This window comes from Felis catus, chromosome A2, assembly GCF_018350175.1.
Source record: "Felis catus isolate Fca126 chromosome A2, F.catus_Fca126_mat1.0, whole genome shotgun sequence".
NCBI classification, from domain to species: Eukaryota; Metazoa; Chordata; class Mammalia; order Carnivora; family Felidae; genus Felis; species Felis catus.
This window is the reverse complement of record NC_058369.1, coordinates 85,025,364-85,047,865: the sequence shown is the minus strand read 5'-3', so window position 1 is coordinate 85,047,865 and position 22,502 is coordinate 85,025,364. Positions and strand designations below refer to the sequence as shown.

The window sequence follows — 22,502 nt, the reverse complement described above, 5'->3', positions numbered from 1 at the left end:
TTTATTTTTTTTTTGAGGAAACTCCATACTGCTTCCCACAGTGGCTCCATTAATTTGCATTCCCACCAAAAGTGCACAAGAGTTCCCTCTTCTCTACTTCCTCTCCAACACTTGTTATTTCTTGTGATTTTTATTTTAGCCTATCTGGCAGATATAAAGTGATATCTCATTGTGAGTTTAATTTGCATTTCCCTGACGAGTAGTGATGTTGAGTATCTTTTTAGGGGTTTGTTGACCATCTGTATATCTTTTGGAAAAATATCTATCAAATTTCTCTGTACATTTTTAGTCATATTATTTGCTTTGTGTGTGTGTGTGTGTGTGTGTGTGTGTGTGTGTGTGTGTGTGTTGAGCTGTAGAAATTCTTTATATATTTTGTATATTAACTCCTGGTCAGATATATCATTTGAAAATATCTTCTTCCATTCGTTAGGTTGCCTTTTTGTTTTTGTTCATTGTTTCTTTCCCTGTGCAAAAATGTTTTTTGTGTTTTGTTTTGTTTTGTTTTGTTTTGTTTGTGTTTGCATTTTGGTGTATTCCTAGTAGTTCAATTTTGCTTTTGTTTCCCTTGCCTGAGGAAAGATATCAAGAAAAATGTTTCTATGGCCAATGTTAAAGGAATTACTGCTTGTGATTTCTTCTAGGAGTTTTACGGTTTCACATCTCTCTGTTAGGTCTTTAATCCATTTTGAGTTTATTTTTGTGTTTAGTACAAGAAAATGGCCCAATTTCACTCTTTCACATGTCAGTTTTCCCAGCACCATATGTTGAAGAGATTGTCTTTTACCTATTGCATATTCTTGCCTCCATTGTCATGGATTAATTGATCATATAATCACAGGTTTAGGTATGGGTACCCTATCCTGTTCCCTTGATCTATGTGTCTATTTTTATGCTGGTATCACACTGTTTTAGTTACTAAAGCTTTGGTAGTATATCTTGAAGTTTGGGGTTGTGATGCCTTCAGCTTTGTTCTTTTTGAAGAGTGCTTTGGTATTTTATGGCTTCATACAAATTTTAGGATTATTTGTTCCAGTTCTATGAAAAATGTTGTTGGTATTTTGATAGATGTTGCATTATATCTGTAGATTTATTTGGGTCATATGGACATTTTTAACAAGAGTGGTTCTTCTGATCCATGAGAATGGAATATCTTTCCATTTTTTTTGTGTCATCTTCTGTTTCTTTCATCAGTGTTTTATAGTCTTCAGAGTACAGGTCATTTACCTCCTTGGTTAAGTTTATTCCTAGATAGATCATTATTTTGGACTCAATTGTAAATGGGAATCCTTCCAGCATTATACCAAACATCTGTCTGCTTTAATATTTATTTTCTTTTCCTTCTTTCTTGTTACTGTAGATGAACTGTCTAGTCTTCTAATAGAAAACTACCATCCATTTGTGCACTACGTGTCATTCTTTCTCACCTACCCAAGAAGATCATTTCAACAACACAGTCTCTTTTCTATTATGCATTATCAAATCTTACCATTTCCCCTTTGCACTGTTTCTTTCTCATAGGTTATATACAAAAGCATCCTCTTTGACCAACGTCCCTACCAGTTGCCATGACAGTCCTTCCCTTCCCTTTACAGAAGAAAACCTTGAAAGCAATGTCCACTGCAGTCTCTGATTTCTCTACCCCATTTTTTCACTTATAACACTGTTTTGAAACCATGGTTATCCAGGTCAACACTTCTAAATTATGTACTACCTCTATATTCAGTCAAGAGGGGCCACTTCCATGAGCCCCACAACTTAGAAATCCCTGTTCTGGCCCTTCATGTCTGAGCTCACCTCCCACAGAGGAAGGAGTTCATGAGGCCAAGGGGAAATGCCCACCTGGAACCTATGCTCCTCCTCTAGACCACATTCCAAGAAACCAAAATCCCATAATTTCCTGCTAAAGTCACTCAAACCCACTTCAGGATCTGCATGGGCCTCTTTCTTGAGTCTGACCCCTCAAGAGTTGAACACGCCACTAGTATACATATCCCTAGTCCAGAGGGATTACCAAGAAGTAGCTGTTTGTATGTTGTTAAGAGAGCTTGGCCAGAGCTTGCCTGTGCAAGAGTTCTGTCATGGCAGAGCTCAGAGTTAATGGTGGAAAGAGAAGAGAGGCAAGATCTTTATTCTTTCATATTTTGGTATTAAAAATCACTCAGTGGGCTAAATTTGACCATGTCTTTTCACAGCACTATGAAGTTACTGTTTTTTTAAGAGGAAGAATACTTTTTTTAAAAGTTGTTAGGTTGGGGCGCCTGGGTGGCTCATTTGGTTAATGCTGGACTTCAGCTCAGGTCATGATTTCCTGGTTTGTGAGTTTGAGCCCTGTGTCAGGCTCTGTGCTGACAGCTCAGAGCCTGGAGCCTGCTTTGGATTCTGTCTCACTCTCTCTCTGCCCCTCTACTGATTGCTCTCTGTCTCTCAAAAGTGAATGAACACTAAAGAAAAAGTTGTTAGCTTGATTTATAATAAATACTTAGATGTGTAGTATGTGTGCTGTGAATAATATTCTGGCTTGGAAATGTAAGAGGTAGGCCTGACTGGAATCAAGGATTAATTTTCAGTATTTTTTTTTTTTTTTCTTGGCTTGATGAGTAGCATTTGACAGAGTGAATCACTCCCATCTTATAAGACCCCATGCCTTTCCTTGGCTTCTAGGAGGACAATAGTGGTTCTTCTGATCCACGAGCGTGGACTATCTCTCCTGATCAGGAGATATGTTCTCCTGATACTTCTTCCATGTTAGCAACAACTTCCCAGACTTCTTTAAATTACCTTGGATACAACCTCTGAACCTCTTTTCTATCTTTACATATGCCCTTCATTATATCATCTACTTTTGAATGTTTTGAATGCCATCATCTGCTGATGAGTCTCAAATTATATTCTAGACAGAATTATATTCTAGCCAATCCTACACTCATAGACTCATGTATGATGGCCTGCTTGAACACTTAATATGGCTAATAGCTATTTCAATATATGATATTCAAAAATTGAGTTCCTGGTCTTTCTAAATTTGTTTGTTTCACAGTCTTTCCCATCTCAGTACATAGCAACTGTGTTCTTACAATTATTCAGGCTCCTCTATTTCTCACAAACCCTTCATCTCTCAAACCTTGTCAGTTCTACCTGTAACCTGTATCCAGAATCTGACCATTTGCTACCGTGGTGATAATCTAGCCTTAAATCATGTTGCCTTCCACCTAATTTATTGTGACATTTTCTTAATTAATTTTCAACATGCTATCCAGAATTCTGTTAGCCCTGCAATGTTTTTCCAGTATCTGAGAGTAACTCCTGAGCTAAACTAGAAGCCTCTCAATAATCTGGACCACCCACCCCATTCCTACTAATTCTGCTTTATTCTTCTACCCACCCATAAATAGCATGTACTTAACTCTATTCAGCCATTATGGTTCTCTTACAGTTCTTCAGTTACATTAGACAAGTGTCTGCCTCGTGGCTTTCACACTTCCCATTCTCTTTGCTCAGATTTGTCTTTCTCCAGATGTCTTTGCTTTTTATTCCTCATCTCTTTGGTGTCCTTGCCTAAATGTTACTGAAGTGAACACTTCTGCTGCACCATTTAGAATTCCTTTCATGTCTGTGACACTTGTTCTTTCAGCTACTGGGAGTGTTGGCACCTGAGTCCCTCCTCAGGAATTGTCCTTGACCAAAAGGAGCTGTATTTCCCAAGGCTTTATTTAAGTTGTACCTGAGTACAATTCAGGGGTTTCCACATCCAGTGATTGGAAAACTTGGGAATGTAAGGGTTCATCTCCCTTCTCAGTTATGAGTTGAAGAGTCATTCTAGCTAAAGACTTCTTACAGGATCAGCTGAATCCCCTCTTGTAAATGCACTGTAGTTCAACCATTCCTCTTGCTAAGTTTTTACTCTTACTCCATATCGGCATATCTGCCAAGGGTATTGCCCGCTGCACTTTGTCATGTAAATCTGTCTGATTCCATTTCCAGGAAACTTAATCTGAGAGAGTTGGTACCAGGGGTGTTCCTAAGAAGCACACTCTAAAATGGCATACTGGAGAAAGATTACCTACCCGACACCCTCAACCTCTAGCCAGCTGAACAATTAGACCTCCCTTTGTTGGTGGGAAGCATATCACTGATAGCCCTTGGCTTTAGTAGCAGTTTACTTTATAAAGCTTTTCACCTGGGATGGCGTACCAGTGATAGACAATGTATAGGCGAGCAAGATCTTAGTGTTTGAGCTAAGAAAAATAGATATTGTAAGGACTATAGCTGTGGACTATCTATTCACTGGAGAGAGACAATGAAAGGCCAAGAGCAATTAATCACCAATGTAATGCAAAGTGCAAAAGCCACAGATGCCTTGTGCTGGATAAAAAGAGTCTCTCATATCATGTAGTAGAGAAAAGCATGGAAAAAGTGATGATCAGGTGTAGGACTTAATTATAAGAATAGGAGAGTTCCAAAGAAGATTGAATTTTCAACCTTGGCAAGACTACTCCACCAAAATCAAAGTTGTCATTGGAAAGAAGTGAAACTCAGAGACTTAGAATAGCAATGCCTGGTCTGATGCATCAGAAAATCTTGAATCCTTAGATCTGGACCCTCTGGGCTAGCAAAAGTGGTATACTCTTCCTTTTAAAAGGCTAGTACTCCCTCTTGCATGGCAATAATGCAGAGGCCTTTGTCTTATAATGTTCAACCTATTGAAGATTTATACCCACTTCTCCTAAAGACCGATAACTATAAATTTGCTTATGACATAACCTGGCCAGGGAAGCTCTGGACCTGCATCAGAAGAAAGAGCCCACATACTGAAAGAGCTATAGAAATTAACCAACATATATACAAACTAACCAACATGTATATGGAATACCTATACATATGACTGGTTTCTAATGATACTAGATCAAAGGAAGGGAGGACATAAAGTTGGATAAAGGAAAGGTATCATACAAAAGCTTGTTCCTATGATACAGGGTGCCAACACCCCGGGAGATGGTATTAACATGTTTTCTAGGATGGCTCTTAGCAGACCAGATATAGTGTTGTCCCATGATAATGGTAGAGAAGGGCAATAGGAGGCTTAGAGAAGTTGGTGTCCTACACTGGATAACCAGTCAGACTTTAAGAAGTGACCAAAAAACTTTCTATGTATTAAAATAATGAGAAAAGCTCTAGGGAAGATTTCAGCATTATTGAGATAGTTCTTTATAGGCAGGGGTTGATTATTAAAAAATCAATTACAGACCTAGGCTTCCTCAAATCAATAGGAGTAATAAGATCCCAAAATAAGAGAGACCAGGTTTTAGCACTTAATTATGAGAACCAAAATAAATGTAATACTGTAATGAAAGTCAAAGTCAGAGTGGCAGCCAGGAGACCTTTACAGGCAGAGACCTATGAAAATAGTTAATAAAACAGAATGTTCTTAAAGCCCAAATAAATGAGCAGGCAATATGAGTATTGCTCAGGTTAAACAACCAGAAAAATCAAGGGTATTCATTAGGAGGATAAGAGTGACTGCTCTCAAAAAATGTTATGAACCCTTATTCTATTTCTATACTTGAGCTACTTCTCAGAACCAGTACCCAAATATTGAAAGATCCCCATGAGTGAGAAAACTTCAATACCATGCTATATTATAGAATGAATATAATATGGGGTCTGAGTGGATCTTGATACTCGGGGACCAGCAGTAGCATAATGGCCATCATGCTAGAATGGAGACATATAGAAACCAGGTAATAAATGGTATCCTGGACCATATCAAGGTGGATCCACTGGATTCACAGACTCAGCCAGTAGTCATTTCTCAAGTCCCTAAATGTATAATTAGAATGAATATACATGGCAGTTGGCAAAATCCTCATATCACGTTTCTGGTTTATACAGTAAGGGTTAACACAGTGAATATCAAACGGAAGCCTGTGGTACTACCCCACTCAGTCCCTAGCTGCTATGGTCCTTAAAGAAGGCATACTAGTCCAGTCTTTGTGCTTCATTTCAATATAAACCTGAAGGACCATGTCAGCCTTTGAGCTCTCCAAGCTGAGTTCTCTGCTGCAACTGCATTGCAATATAATTTCTCCTTCTGACAATATTGCTTCCTTTACTCACTTACATGGATTGTTCCAAAAAACACTTTCTAGTAAGCTTTTCGCATGTGTTTTTCATATTAAAGTCAGATTTTAAGAAACAAACAGTTGGACGTATGGGGAGGGGAAAGAAGAGAGAGGGAAACAAAACATAAGAGACTCGTAAAGATTGAGAACAAACTGAGGGTTGGTGGAGGGGGTGAGCTGGGGATGGGCCAGATGGGTGATGGGTACTAAGGAGGTCACTTGTTATAATGAGCACTGGTGTTGTATATAAGTGATGAATCACTGAATTCTGCTCCTGAAACCAATATTCCATTGTATGTTAACTAACTAAAATTTAAAGTAAAATTTGAAGAGAAAAAAAAAGTCAGATGTTAGCAAACAATATAAAATTATTACCTTTTCGTTAGATCTTCCCTGGAAAAGTTATATAAAATTCTAATCTCTCATCCTCATCACGACTCCTATACCCCTTGTGTTCATTCTGTTTTATTTAACACTTGTAACCATCTGTAAATCTATGTACTTTAAATATTTATCATGTTCATTGTCTGTGTGAGCCCCCATAGATACTCACACAGTAGAATTTAAGCCCTGTGAGGTGTTATCTAACGTGTTTATTGCTGAATCTCCCATGCCTGGTACATAACAATTGTTGAATATATCAATTGTTAAGTAAGTTCCTGCAATTCCAGAGGTAGTATTTCATACATGCCATCATGTGAAAAGGAAAATCATGCATTTCCAATATGGAGCAAAGAGCTGTCAAACACTATGCATATATCTGTCAATTACTCACTATTCACCAATTATTTCAATAAGGAAGATTTTTTTTCAATGTACTCTTAGTTAGGATCTTGCAAACAGAAAAGAAGCAGAGGGCAAGGTCACTGGAGAGTATCTTTCCTAGTTTGAGGAAGAACAAACTGACCAGTAGCAGCTTCCTCTTAGGAATTTGGAGAGTAAAGGATCACCTCGTGGGTGACAGTAGTTGTGAAGTATAATGGAGAATATACATACACATAGTAGGTTATTTTTTAATGTTTATTTTATTGAGAAAGAGAGAAAACAGGCACATGAGCAGGGTAGGAGCAGAGAGAGAAGGGGACAGAGGATCTGCTGCTGACAGCCCAATGTAGGACTTGAACTCAAAAACCCTGAGATCATGACCTGAGCTAAAGTCAGATGCTTAACCGACTGAGCCTCTCAGGAGCCCCTATATATTAGTTTCTAAAAGAAGAAGTACTATGGAAAAGTCATCTGTGGAAGAGCAAGATATTCCTAGTGTGGAAATAAAGCATGTGTGAAAGCTAAGTTGGGACATCTAATTAGGAAAAATGTAAAATCCCAGCTATAATAGAGAACGTGTTATGAGAAGTAATGGGAGATATATTTGGATAGTTGGCTAGTGCTAAGTAGATTACTGAGTATATGGTGGCAGGATAGAATAACAATTAAGGAGTTCTTGGATTTTGTATCAAGAGGAGTATAATAATGAAATTTGGGCTTGAGGAAATGTAACCTGGCACAATCAGACAAGTTACAGTGGAATAAGGCAGAAACTAGAATCAGGAAACCTAAGTAAAAAGTGGTTGTAATAATCAGAACTGAAGTGACTGAGAAATAAGATGAAGGAAGGAAGTAGTAGAAATGTTACATTAAAGAGACAGTAAAAAACATCTTAAACAAGATCAGAATTCAGGACAGGAAGTAGCCCCTTAGGAAATAATTATGAATCTCACCTTTGTCAGTTAAGCTTTTATCATTTTTTATTTCCAATAATCATTATATATAATCATGTTCTAATAGAAAAAAAGAACATATAGAATAATTAAAGGTAAAAGTCATTTCCAATGAATAAAAATACCTACTTGTATTACCTCGGAAGACATAAGAGCTGCTTAATGCTGGTATTGTAAACTTATTGTACTGCATGAATGCACTAACTTGAAACAGTAAGTTTTGTCCTATTCCCTCAAGATCACAAGACTCCTCTCAGGAAGTCCCCAAAGATGTGAACTCTCTGTTGGAGATACCATGCATAGAGCTCCCAGAAGTGCACATTTGAGTACCATTAGCAAAGGAGAGATGGTTTGCCTCAAATTTCATGGGAGTATACAAGGATAAAGGTCATTGCTAAGGCAGCCAGGACTCAAACCACCCAGGGACTCAAAGCCTGAAGTCAACACCTCCAATAACATGTGGAAACAAAATAAGGAATAATACAGATTTGTATTTACAATTGTATTCACAACTTCCAGAAGGAGCTGAGCCACTGAAGTCAGCCACATATCACATTCTCAAAGGAACTCCAGCTTGAAGCCCAGGTAATACTGGCAAAAGAGACATCTACAGAAACATTGTTTGAAATCTCATCATGAAAAGCAGGTGGGGGATAATTGCATGTCATCCCAAGCTAGATGTTGAATTATAAATGTAAAATAGTGATTACTCAGCCTTTTTAAAGACTCATATCCTCTTCTGAAGATTACACAGAGATCATGACCAAAAATACCAAAAAAAATGATTCACCCCCTACAAGCTTGTGATATTTCAGGGAGCTTTTAGAGCTGAGGACTCTCTCTGTACTTTACCTCAAGTCAATTTTCTTTTTCACAACCTGGTTCCAAAAGAAGATATTCCCAGTCAGGTTGATGCTGTGATACAAAAAAATCAAAAAGCAACAAGGTTCTTAGAAGTCATTCTCAATGATTATTCTAAAAGACCATGATATTTCAATACAATGTCTCTCGCTTCCGGGGTGTGTGGGTATACGTACACAGAGCAATCTCTCTCTTTCAGCTGACTAATACATAGAACTCTAACATTATAGTGTGTTGGATAGCTTTAGGTTTGTTTTCAAGAACAAAATTTCTAGCCGCATTTTTTCTCTGAATAAAAAGCATCTCATTTAGTTACCTTTTCCCATTGTCAACTTTTATCAATTTTCTCTCACTATGAGATGAAGTTTAACCACCGAAAGGGAGTATACTAATGTTATTTTTAAGGCTTAGAAAAAAAAGGTAAATGTGCTAACAGTTGTAATTGTATATACGGACACTATTTCAGACCAAAAGTGAGCTTTTTCATTCATTTTTTTTGAGACACTCTAAAATTTCTAAGGTGTTGAGATAGACCCACATTGAACCTCGAAAAGGAGCCCTAATCATACAGTCACCTTAGCAGAGTGAAAGAAATAGAAAGGACTCCAGGCCTCAATTCGTTAGCAAGAAATAATTTTTGATCATTTCCTATGGCTAACACTCTGCCAAATACTGTGGAATACATCAAAGCTTGTAAACTCTTGTCCCCACTCTAGTGGAATTCGCTATTTTATTTTCAACATTTTCTCAGGTCCAGAAAGCGATAATCCGAAGTGCAACAACAGGGCTAATAGCTGTATTAACAACCCCAGCTCATTAGTGAAGATGTTTCCCAGGTCCCCAGGGGAGAAGACAGAGAAAGGAACCTTTCTCTTCTCCCGGACTCTCCCGAGCCTGCCTCCCCTAAATATAGACACGCCTTGAATTTTATATCAAGCTTGTTTTAGTCACTGATGAAAAATTTACATAATAATCTCAACGTTAACGACTAAACATTCTGGGTTACAGAAAAGTAGATGTTTATCATTTCATACAGTGCAGAAAGTTGTATACAGTCCTGAAAGAGCTGCTCAGTTTAAGTTAATAACCTAGATAATCTTAGTAAAATGTACACTTTTTCAAACCCAGGTGTGTCCCCACCAAAAAGTTGTGGGGTATGTATACTTAAATGCAAATTATATGATCTTAGTTCATAATTGTTATAAAACATACAAGAATCTTGTGTATTCAAGGTACTAAATGTATTTGATTTTGATATAAAAACAATAGGCAAAAACAAATTTATTTTAATATTTGTTATTTTGTATTGCTGTCAGAGTGAATTCTGTGTTCACTGGTGAGTATAAGTAAACTAAGGGGTGCAAATCTTGTTCCTTTGGGGCAGGCTCTTTGCATTGTAAAAGCAATACCACATGATTTGCACAAACCCTTGCATACCTACCTTTCCAAATCTTTATACTATCATAACATGGCTGTGGAGAGATGAAAGCCATGAGTTTTGACTATGCTTATGTACCTTCAGCCTGATATTTTATGTGAAAAAGTAAACAAATGAGGAGTATGTATGTAATTTGGAAGCCTAAAATTTCCTTGTTTTATGAATATGCAAAACGCCACCTGTTCAAACTTTGCACAAGAACTCGAAAGAAGACTAGCGCTGACGTGTTGATGGATTGACTGTCTTCTACCATTTCCTGGTTAGGGCACATTCACAAATCCCAAAGTATTCATGGAAAGATTTGCCTGCTGTCACAGGGGGCCAACTCTATTTATAATGTAGATAGATAGATAGATAGATAGATAGATAGATAGATAGATAGACAGACAGACATTGCTGTTAAAACCAATTAGTTATGAGGGTGGTGATTAAAGTTACTTCACATCCTCAAAAAAAAAAAAAAAACAAAAAACAAACAATTAGTCTCTCTTCCTGTCTCTGTCTATCTGTCTCTCTCTCTCTCTCTCTCTCTCTCTCTCTCTCTTTCTCTCTCTCTCTCTCTCTATATATATATACACACACACGCACACACACTACCTAACAAGTGCTTTATGCTTCATATAAATAAAAAGTTGTACAACATAATCTAATCTTTGTCCCCAACCTTGCAGATCTCAAGTGCATGACATTTAGTGGGGTAGTTAAAAGGCATGGAACGTATTTAGATGTATGTACTGTTTTTACTTTTCAGGAAGAACCAAATTGCCTACTGTTTCAAAGAACATTGTTTTTTATTTCCTTGGTACCAAATCAATAAACGTCTTTCCAGCACAACAGCTGTTGCTTAATGGCCCCAAAGACTTAATGTGCTGCCTAAATTGAACACAGTTCAGTGTCTACACCAAGTGGGCCCTCAAGTAATGTTGATGGATTGGTTTTCTCACAAGCAGTAAAAGCTCCTTTTATAGAGATGGATTCAATGAGGTTAAAATCAATAATTTAAGAGCAACGTGTGTTGAATTCTATGTGGCAATACAACAGTCTGTATAAATATAAGAACTACATTTAGAATTGTAATTTAAATTAAAAAAAGGATGTCTTCTAGTTAATACTAGAAGATTCCCAACAATTTTGAGTGATAATCTAAGCATACAAGAGTATAAATTTGGATGATTCAGTATAAATATTCGGAGAGTGATATTGGAATGATTATCTAGAATTTGAAGACTCAAATATATGAAGATACACGCTTGTTGGTTAGTAATAATAACTTTAAATCACAGTAATAAATATTGCCTGTTAGTGAGAAACATCCACTTGAACTGTTCACTGCACACTAACTTTAGTGTATAGATTTCGACCATGTTCTACATTATTATACACTATTCTTTAAGGAAGATGACCAAGTTTTTGAAGATGTGCCATAAGTGGTCATTTAATTTGAAAGCATAATGAATTTCCTCCTCTGCTTCCAGCTGTACAACCATAGCAATGTATGGGTTTACCCTTAGATCAGGTGATAGTTCATAAAGTATCTCCTTAGTCAAAGCGGAATCTCAGAGAGTGAGGGGATGGGCTGTTAGGAGCCTCAGCAGAACACTCCTTCTGCAGCCTCTGTCCAAGCCAGAGCTGTGCTGTCCATTTGAAAAAGTTTGGGCAAATAAACTACCCAAATGGGAAGTGGAATTAGTTCAGAGAGCAAGGAGTCAGCCAAAAGATCAAAAGAACTGGAGAAAAAGCTTCAAGAAGATGCGGAGCGAGATGCAAGAACTGTAAAGTTGCTGTTATTAGGTAATTTTTTTTCTTCTTTCTTTCAAAATCCTGGTGTTTTCAATTATGATATATTTACTTTCCTCAACTTTTAATTTTAGGTATATTACCACATGGGGGCTTTATTATGAATACATGTTTGGAAACTTAAATAGGCTTTAAATGTACTCTATAAATGTTTACTTTTTTCTTTAGGATTTACTTTTTTTTTTGGTTAAGCAGAGACAAATATTTCTGAGATAATTAAATTCTTCTTTGTCAATAATACAATTTACTATTAGTAAAAGAAAACTCATATGAATTTATTATTTTATCATACCCTAATCATTTTCTGAATATCAGTTATTTAATATTGAAAACAATCTTTTAATTATAAGTTATAAAGAGTTAGGTTATTTTGTTTGAACAGAAATATGTTGTTTGATATCAAATTTAACATGTTATTTAATTACTTTTGCTGTTAAAACCAATTAGTCTCAATTTATTCATACAGTTAATGGTAAGGTACTTTAAGTTATAGTAATAACATTGTTCAGGTTTCTGAATATTGGCTGTGATACTGTCTGTATATTTGTAAATTACTCCATTTAAAGCCTTTTAGGATATTTATATATTGATTCAGCTCAGGAATTACGTTCCTTCTATCTTTTTATCTTCTTAAAACTCAGAACAATGTTTTACCAGAACTATAAAGTAAATGTTGGATGAACTGAATGAAAATCTGTATGCTGCATATTTTTTTAAACAAAAAAATCTAACATGTAGTGGTCGCCACAAGATAAATATGTTTTTGAAATAAAAATAAATAAGACATATAAAGAAATCAAAACAAGAAATGTAATCAGTTATGTATTCCTCCTGCTTAAGCACAAAAAGACTTCATTTTATTCAGAATTGTGTATCTTTCACACAAAATATCTTTATCTTAAGTGCCCCTTTACTGTGTCTCATTTGCTCCCAGTGGCAAGAGTGTCTCAGAAACCAAACGTGGGAGATCCAGCAATTGCTCCTCAAAGAAAAGAGAATGTTCTCTCCCCTTATGCACAAGTTCTGTGGCCACAGCACCTGCAAGGAACTACCGAGGGGTTGGTAACTTACAAGGATGTTGGGGCCAGTTCTTATGAAAGCAGCAAATATACTTTTCCTCACACTGCAGAGCATTCTCTGAGGCTTTGATCAAGACTAAAAGTAATGTGGACATAGAAAAAGTAAATAAAGGTTGAGGGGGAAAGCCAAGCATTCCTACAAATGTATTCAGTGTCCCTCTTGTACCAAGAACAGTGGTATAAGACTAATGATAAAATATATTTAAAATCCCCATGTTTGAATAAAATTTCAAAAGAATAGACATATTCTCAATATGCCAATTAATTTTTTTGTCTATAAAAATATTTATTTATTTTTAATATGATTTATTGTCAAATTGGCTAACGTACAGTGTGTAAAATGTGCTCTTGGTTTTTGGGATAGATTCCCGTGGTTCATCACTTACATACAACACCCAGTGCTCATCCCAGGAAGTGCCCTCTTCAATGCCCATCACCTATTTTCCCTCCTCCCCCAACCCTCCATCAACCCTCAGTTTGTTCTCTGTATTTAAGAGTCTCTTATGGTTTGCCTCCCTCCCTCTCTGTTTGTAAATATTTTTTTTCCCTCCCCTTCCCCCTATACTAATTAATTTTAGATTGAAGTGGTTGGGTTAGATCAAGAAGAGAGGAAAAAAAAAAAAGAGGTTAGAGTGGGAGAGAGCCAAAGCATAACAGACTGTTAAAAACTGAGAACAAACTGAGGGTTGATGGGGGGTGGGAGGGAGGAGAGGGTGGGTGATGGGTATTGAGGAGGGCACCTTTTGGGATGAGCACTGGGTGTTGTATGGAAACCAATTTGTCAATAAATTTCATATATATAAAAAAAGATATTTTATACTTTAAAAAAAAAAAAAGAAGAGAGGTTAACTCTTGAGGCATGAACACTATTTCATCTTCTACTTTCCCAAGGCAATCATAGCTTCATAAATTCAGTTCCAAAGTTATCATACACTATGTATGGATTTATTGGGTTCAAATGGTATGTGCACTGAACTTCTTATTTACACAAGATGAATCAAATTTTCAAGGCTTCCTCTTCCACTTTACTCCAAACATTTAAGTTTTTGTTTTTGTTTTTTCTGGACTCTGAGTTCTGTGTATGATCATTCAATTGTCAAGTTCAAAACAACAAAGTTTTGTAACAACTCTGCTTCAATTCTTATTTTTGACTTGAACTCAAATTCTCTAAACTATAATTTTTTATACAAAATGTGCCTCATTAAGACATAAAAGTATTGCTGGGTCATAGGGTAGGTCTATTTTTAATTTTCTGAGGAACCTCCAAACTGCTAGGAATTTATCCAAGGGATACAGGAGTACTGATGCATAGGGGCACTTGTACCCCAATGTTCATAGCAGTACTCTCAACAATAGCCAAATTATGGAAAGAGCCTAAATGTCCATCAACTGATGAATGGATAAAGAAATTGTGGTTTATATACACAATGGAATATTACGTGGCAATGAGAAAAAATGAAATATGGCCTTTTGTAGCAACGTGGATGGAACTGGAGAGTGTGATGCTAAGTGAAATAAGCCATACAGAGAAAGACAGATACCATATGGTTTCACTCTTATGTGGATCCTGAGAAACTTAACAGGAACCCATGGGGGAGGGGAAGGAAAAAAAAAAAAAGAGGTTAGAGTGGGAGAGAGCCAAAGCATAAGAGACTGTTAAAAACTGAGAACAAACTGAGGGTTGATGGGGGGTGGGAGGGAGGAGAGGGTGGGTGATGGGTATTGAGGAGGGCACCTTTTGGGATGAGCACTGGGTGTTGTACGGAAATCAATTTGTCAATAAATTTCATATAAAAAAAACCCCTCAGATAAATTATACCATTAAATGTTGATAAATAAAAAAATAAAAATAAAAAAAAAAGACATAAAAGTATTCAGTGGAACTAACCTAAACCTTCCTACCCTCCTACCCTCAAATCCCCTCATGAATGAAATGCTTAATTTCTCCCATCTTTGAAAAAGATTCCCATTCATCGAAGCAGTCCAAACAACAGCTTTTAAGTTTACCAATGAGTGTATATCATGTGGGACTAAACAGTTAAGCTTTGGTAATGATCAGATCCTGATCTAACCCAATTTTTGTAAAAAATACAAGTTGAAAAATATTTTTGACAGAATCTATTTGTTATTATCCAATAAATTCTCTTATTATCCTCTTATTATCCAATAAATTCTAGGTGCTTAAGGACATAACACAACTTACCAAATTTAACATGTGCTGTTAAGTAGATGTACCATTTGGAATTACTGGACACAAGATTTCACTGAATTTAGAGCTATCTAATAGCTATTTTACAAATAAAGGATCACCTTGCAGATTCCCTCTTTATTATGCCTTTCAGACATTTAGTAAAATTACAGAAGAGATGCCACATCTTTTTCCTTAGCAAAAACTAGGCTTCTAGAAAACAGTGGGGATGACTCAACACTCATGGATGGCACACTTGAGAATTATTATCAGAATAATAATGTCATGTGCTTTAAAAAAAAAATCAGCCTGTAAACAAGCCCCAGAAAGAGTACATTTTAATAAGAACAAATTCTAACGAAGAATATGTTCTCTTTTGGAGAATTCCTTAGTTAATTTTTAGAGACAATTTACAAATGTTTGATTAAACTTCATTTCTATTCAAAAGAGGTACCTGCCATTTAATTGTAGAATCATTGTGGATTGTTCCCATTTTTTCTATGTCCCTCTCTTTATATTTTACATTAATTTCTTTTGTACTTTTTTAGATTCAGAGCTCAGTGGGAAGTATAAGGAAAATTGGCTTTGCTTTTTTTTTTTTTTTCATGTTTGAAACACTGTCACATTCATTCTACAATCTTCAGTTTTGATATTAAAATTAGCTTTTAACCAGTTATTTTGCACTATCATGGGCTATTCATTAGTTTTCTTTTAGATCTAACCTGCTTATTCTTTATTCTTCTATGTGCTATGTTACAAACATCACATAATTTTTTTAATGGTGGTGTTGGGTTTTATTGTTTAAAATATTAATGCAATCATCTGACTCTTAAAAACATAAACTTGAAAAGGGTCCAAAGATAAAAGAATATCTATTTTAAATGTGCTTATGTTTACTTAGCTAATCAACATTTTCAAATTTTCCAAAAGGTCCCACTTATTCAACAAATGGATATTTCAGAAGGCGTGTCATTTTTCTAGTTTGACAGTGGAAGAATTATAAGGCTGACACTGTCTAAAAGCTTGTTACAAAATAATTGGTAAAATAAAATCTGCATAGCAGAATTGGCTAAATCATCTGGCAGAATGGAGAGAATATAATTCCAAATGAATAGCATGTGTTTTGCAGCCATTTGCGATAAAAAGTTGATTTAATATTTTCATCATATGTTATGCTTTTTCCACATCTCTGAGTGACCTCGGGCTAGTCACATAACTTCAGAGAAATGGAGGGTGTCAAAATATTTTATAAATTGTAAAAATCCAGACAAATGTGATTTTTGTTATGTAACAGATTTCCAAAGCTGAAATAAATTGAATGTCAATAAATGTATACAATTTTTCTTTCTTTTGGTTTCCTTTTATGTACGTTAAATCAAAGTTCTTATTTTTATTCTTTTTTTCAAGTAGGTCTTTATTTTTATTCAAGTATCTCTAAATATGAGAGGGAGAGTATGCAGGAAACTGGAGGTATTCCTGAGTCACTGGCTAGATTACAAATTCATCAAGTGTAAGAAATTCTATTCTGAATTTCCATTACACCAATAGAGTCAATGCCTGTCCATGGATGTGATCAGACAAACAGATCCCCTGGGATCATTACTTTAAGATCAACCAATAAATTTCTTTCTGATCACTAGTGATAAGTGAACAAGAGGTAGGACACATTCCTAAATCATGTTTTCAATTTTTGCTTATTCAAATTACAGCCATCCTTTCCTTGCTCTAATAATGTGTTTTTGTCTCAAAACATTATAAAATAATTTATTTTATGTCTAAGGATATTCAATCTTGTGGACGCACAAATATTTTCAAGACAAATGTTTAAAATTATTTTTCAGTAGAGAGAAAATAAGCAGAAAAAGTCTATTTGGGGAGTTTCAAATTTTCTCCAAAATGCAGTGGACTGTTTGCACCATAACAATTTCAAAGGCAAGGCCTTTGTTGTATTTGTTTACAAAAAATGGCAAATGGCAGTATCAAAAAGCTTTGTGTAATGTCCATTCATCCAGCAGGCAAAGAGAACTTCCACAAATGTTTTGCATATATTCGATTGTTTTAGGTTAATTTATCTCACAGAATCAGCAAATCTTATACATAGACTCAAGTTTCCCACATAAGAGATGCAAACCATTTATTAAGGCACTCTATATTAGTCAAATGATGGTTATTTGTTAATGAGATTAAATAATCGGAGAAGGACTCCTGTTAACTCGAATTTAGCAGAACCTCTCTAATAATATTGCAGAACAGTTTTATATTCACTTTTTTCATTCAAACTGAATTATTGATTCAAGAGCAAGCAATACTGTATCTTTAAAATCATTTATATAAGCACTATGAACAGCTAACAAAAAGTTATTAACCCCTGCATAATCTTTGAGAGAAAGGAAGGTCATGAACATCTGATAGGACAATGACCCCATGATACATTTCACATGCAATATACCTCCCTTTAAGATTTCAGACTCAAGCTCAGAATCCATCTGCTTATCTGTTTTCTCCAAGTACTAATGTCTAAATACATCAGTGTAGATCTGAACCTACAGAAATAGGATTCAAGGTGAAACTGAGGAAGAGACCCATCAAGACGCAAAAACACCCATTTTGTTTATTAGATCCCAATGCTTTAAAGCACATTCCACAGCTTTCATTCCTGCCTCAGTATTTTACACTCAAATAGAATAAATTTGCTACTTAGAATTGTTTTTTTTTTTAAGATATCTGAAGATTTCCATCTCTGACCAGCATTCTATGTTCTATTGTATCTCATTCGTTTAGACACTTGCTGAGTTAGTTCTTCGATTTCGTATACTTCCCTGCCCCCTTCAATTAGAATCAGCCATTTTAGCTGTGTTCCTCTGACAATTCTGAAATACCCTGTCCCTTTAATCCTCTGCCTTATTGACATTCACAACTTCAACTTCAGAAAATCCCTCAAAATTCCCCATTTACCATTGTCTAACATGCTGGAGTCAACCCTTAGGGCTTATCTAATCCTGACTCCCATGCATACTCCCAATTTTCGTCATTTCCACATGTAGAATAAAACGGTATCTCCTTTTCTGTTTCCTGGCTGACAAATTTCTATTTTGACTTTAGCCGGGCCAATAATTATTCTACTTATTCTTAGTTTTTTCCTAAAATCCTCCAAGGACATCTGTTTCTGGATACCCATTATCACTTTGACCTAGAACTGTTCCCGGCTCCCCCACCTCACTTGAGATGAATACCCACATGCCAGTGATAGAACGTTGTCTCCAAATCTCACTAAACTTTTGCTTTTCATTTTAAAGCTGGGGCGCCTGGGTGGCCCAGTTGGTTGAGCGACCTACTCTTGATTTCAGCTAAGGTCATGATCTGATTGTTCATGAGTTGAGTCCTGGCATCTGGCGCTGCACTGACAGTGTGGAGCCTGCCTGAGGAAGGTCATGAACATCTGATGATCCGGATAATGACCCCATGATACATTTCACATGCAATATACCTCCGGTTAAGATTTCAGACTCAAGCTCAGAATCCATCTGCTTATCTGCTCTATCACTCTGCCCCTCCCTTGCTGCTGCTGCTGCTGCTGCTGCTTCTTCTTCTTCTTCTTCTCTCTCTCTCTCTCTCTCTCTCTCTCTCTCAAAGCAAACAAATAAATAATTTAAAGCTAATTTTGGCCTCTGTGTTGTATATTTTATCCTTTACCATATCCTAAGAATTTTGCTTTATGATTTATTGTTTCTGTTCCGTTTTCAAAATTCTTCTCTTACTGCCTTCTTCCTCTTGACATATGTATTTCTATTAGCCTGAAAAACATTGAGTCCATAATCTCCCTGAATTTACCGTACATAAGTATATTAAAAAAAATATTTTTATACTGGAGCACCTGGGTGGTTCAGTGGCATCTGCCTTCGGCTCAGATCATGATCTCACAGTTCCTGGGTTTGAGTCCTGCATTGGGCTCTCTGCTGTCAGCACAGAGCCTGCTCAGGGGCCTCAGTCCCCCTCTCTCTCTGCCCCTCCCCCACACAAGTGCTCATGCACTCTCTCTCAAAAATAAACATTTAAAAAATTAAAAACCGTTTTTGTATTGAAGCGCTTCTCAAAGTAGTGTATGCTCTGGCTTCTATTTTCTTACACTCCATATTCTCTTCAGTTAATTATAATCTCACCTGTGTATCTTCCTCTCTACTAAAACATTATTTCCCAAAGAGCCCCGATAACCTCCAATTCTCAAAAGTCAGACCTCAGTCACTCTGCATCTCTCTTCTTTCTTCATCCTGTAACTTTGCAATACCCTCAAGTGTTTTATATCCCTTCCTTCCTCGCTTATTGAGGCTTGCTTCTTCTCCCCATTCTTTTATTTTTTTTTAATTTTTGAGACAGAGAGAGACAGAGCATGAATGGGGGAGGGTCAGAGAGAAAGGGAGACACAGAATCTGAAACAGGCTCCAGGCTCTGAGCTGTCAGCACAGAGCCCAACGCGGGGCTTGAACTCAGGGACTGTGAGATCATGACCTGAGCTGAAGTCGGACGCTCCACCGACTGAACCACCCAGGCGCCCCTTCCTCTCCCCATTCTTAAGTGCCTTCACTTATCAAGGTTTGTCTTTGGCCTTTGTGTTTTGCAATGTCTACTGTCTCTTAAGGACCTTGCATCAGAAATTAATTATCTCCTCTGGAAGAATGACATTAATATATTTCCTTTTGCCCATGTCTTGATCAATATTTGCAAATTTCTTTTATTTATCAGCAGACTGATTGCATCTTGGGAGACCTTAAAATTATTTTTCATGTTTATCTTGCTGCCTATTTATCCCCAGGCTTTGAATTTTATGAGGTTCCCCATTATATTCTTCCCCATTTTATCAACTCTGTATTTCAATCTTCTTTAACTCCTTTGTGATCATTCTCTGCCCGTTGCCCTAAGGCAGTTTTGTCACAAAGTTGAGTTTTATCTCTATCTCTCAGAATGTGTCTCATATTTCTCTTGTTCAACTGTTTATTGTTTTCAATCTATAAAATCACCTCTATGAGATAGATATTTTCATTATATAGATAAGAAAATAAGAACTTAAGAAGGTAATTCAGTTTTTTAATATCACAAATTAGTTTACAAGAAAACAAAGCCTTTTATTCTTATCTGTGTCAGTTGTAAATTATCTGTATTCTAAGATCTATGAAAACAAACAACATGTCAGGTTTTATTCTTCATTGAATTCCTTTGGCTTAGCATAGGAATGCATGCATGCATGCATGATGTGAGTATGGAAGAATGACAGAATCAGGATCTAAAATATTTCTGTATATTGTTCATAGTGTCTAAAACATAGACATACATTCGATATGTGAAAAAAAAAAAGCCACATCATTCCATAAAGAGCTTGTTTCTTTAAGTCAATAGGAAGATACTGGTAGGTTTTCAGAATGCAAATGAGAATGATAAACACTTGGATTTCTTTTTTTTTTCTTTTTTTTTTTTTTTTTTTGGTCAAAAACCATCCTGACTATACTATGAGACAAACATTTTATGAGAATGATTGAGGTAGGTAAGCCAATATTAGTACTATGCAAATATTTGATGAGATTGTAAATTAAGGTGGAAATTACAAGTTTGGAAGTATGATTTGAGGGACATTAGGCAACAAGGTGAAGAGAACATGGTGGCTGACTGCATGTGGGTTTTAAGTGGGAGGAATGATTAAAGGTGGAATTGAATATAATGATCATTTTATTCATCAGTATGGGAAATACAAGAAAAAAGATTAGATTGGAGGAGATATGAAAGGACTAATAATTTAGGACATTCAAATGTATGATATTTGTAATACAATCAAGTGGAGATATTTATTAAATGAATATATGGGTCTGGAAATTAGGAGGGACAACTCAAGTGAGTGCTAGAGATTTGATATATTCAGTCCTCTGTTTTCCTTTGCTCAATTATCAACTATGTATAAAATAACCATGTAATTAATTAAGGCCTTAAAAAAACCTCTATTATACAAAAATGTGTGTGCATGCCTATTCCACAATTAATGAAAGTTTAGACAGTTTAGGCCTGTTTGGGAAAAACTACATAATTCTGCATTTTAGTTTCTTTTAGCCTAAAATGTATATTAATAAGAAAGATGAAATACTTTTTAAATACTTCTCAAAATCCAAGAAGGCTCATGTAATCTTTTAAATATTATGTTTTAAAACAAGTATAAAGTTGGAAGTATTTAAATAAAATTTCATTAGAAAAGATAGTACATAACCACAATATTTCTCACAAGTGGAAATGCTCAGTTTGCCTGCTAAGGTATTTAGGAATTTTATGGATTTGTGATGCTTATTAGTATTCTATCACAGAAATAGTTTTTCAGACACACTAATAGTCATAGAAATATATCTGACACCATATGCTTACTGATGTGATACACCAAAAAAAACCCAGTATTGCTTATGCTGAAACATTAACATTGAATATAATCAGATAAATACAGAATATTGAACTATATAAGAAATTATCCTGGACTTTAGAAAAATGCCAGTATCATGAAAGCAAAATAGAAACAATATAAAAATGGAAAAAGTTCTAAATTAAAAGAATTTAAATGGCATAATAACCAAAGGCGACATGTAAACTTTGGATCTGGGAGCCAAGAAATATATGGTATGAAAACATTTTTTGGAACAATCAGATAAACTTGAATATAGAGTGTATATTAAATAACACTTTGGATTAATATAAATTTTGTCAAGCATGAAACTAGTATTGTGATTTTATAGAAAACAATGATCTTATTCTTATAACATGCATTCTGAAGTATTTATGGGTGAGGTGTCTGCTTTCAAAAGGTTCAGCAAAACAAAGGATATTATATGCATCTGAATGCATATAATATATATATTTTATATCTAAATATAATTTAGATATATAAAACATTATTTCCTATACATTCACACGTATATATACATACACATACACAAAAGAAAGGAAACATGACAAAACGTTAATAATTGCTAAAGGTGAAGGGTATAAAAGATAGGTTTTCAGGGGAGTATATGGAAGATGGTAGAGTAGGAGGGTGTTCAGTCCCCCTTGCCCCTTGGACACACTGAGATAATAGCTATACGTATACAACAAATTCTGACAATGAGCTGAAGACTGGCAGAACAGACCTTCCACAGTTATTTGTAGAAGGGAGTCCACATCGAAAAGGGCGGGAGGAATAGAGACACAGTTATGAACAAAACCCCCAGCAAGACTAACCACAAACAGGAGGGATGCCAAAAGCACAGTGAAGCAAGAGGGTTAATTCTACAC

General features: G+C 35.8%; 1 protein-coding gene across 3 annotated transcripts in view; it reads left to right on the top strand.

Moving 5' to 3' along the window:
- The window catches only part of GNAT3 (G protein subunit alpha transducin 3), a 300,648-nt gene that overhangs the window by 224,820 nt on the left and 53,326 nt on the right, over positions 1-22,502 (top strand). The window contains exon 1 of one of the 3 annotated variants that reach the window (XM_003982705.5): positions 6,388-11,930. The exons of the other annotated variants lie outside the window; for them this stretch is intronic. Within the exon in view, the coding sequence (XP_003982754.1) occupies positions 11,813-11,930 (118 nt within the window). The 5' untranslated portion in view covers positions 6,388-11,812. Of the gene's footprint in view, positions 1-6,387; positions 11,931-22,502 lie in introns of those variants that run through there. 3 annotated transcript variants of the gene reach the window in all.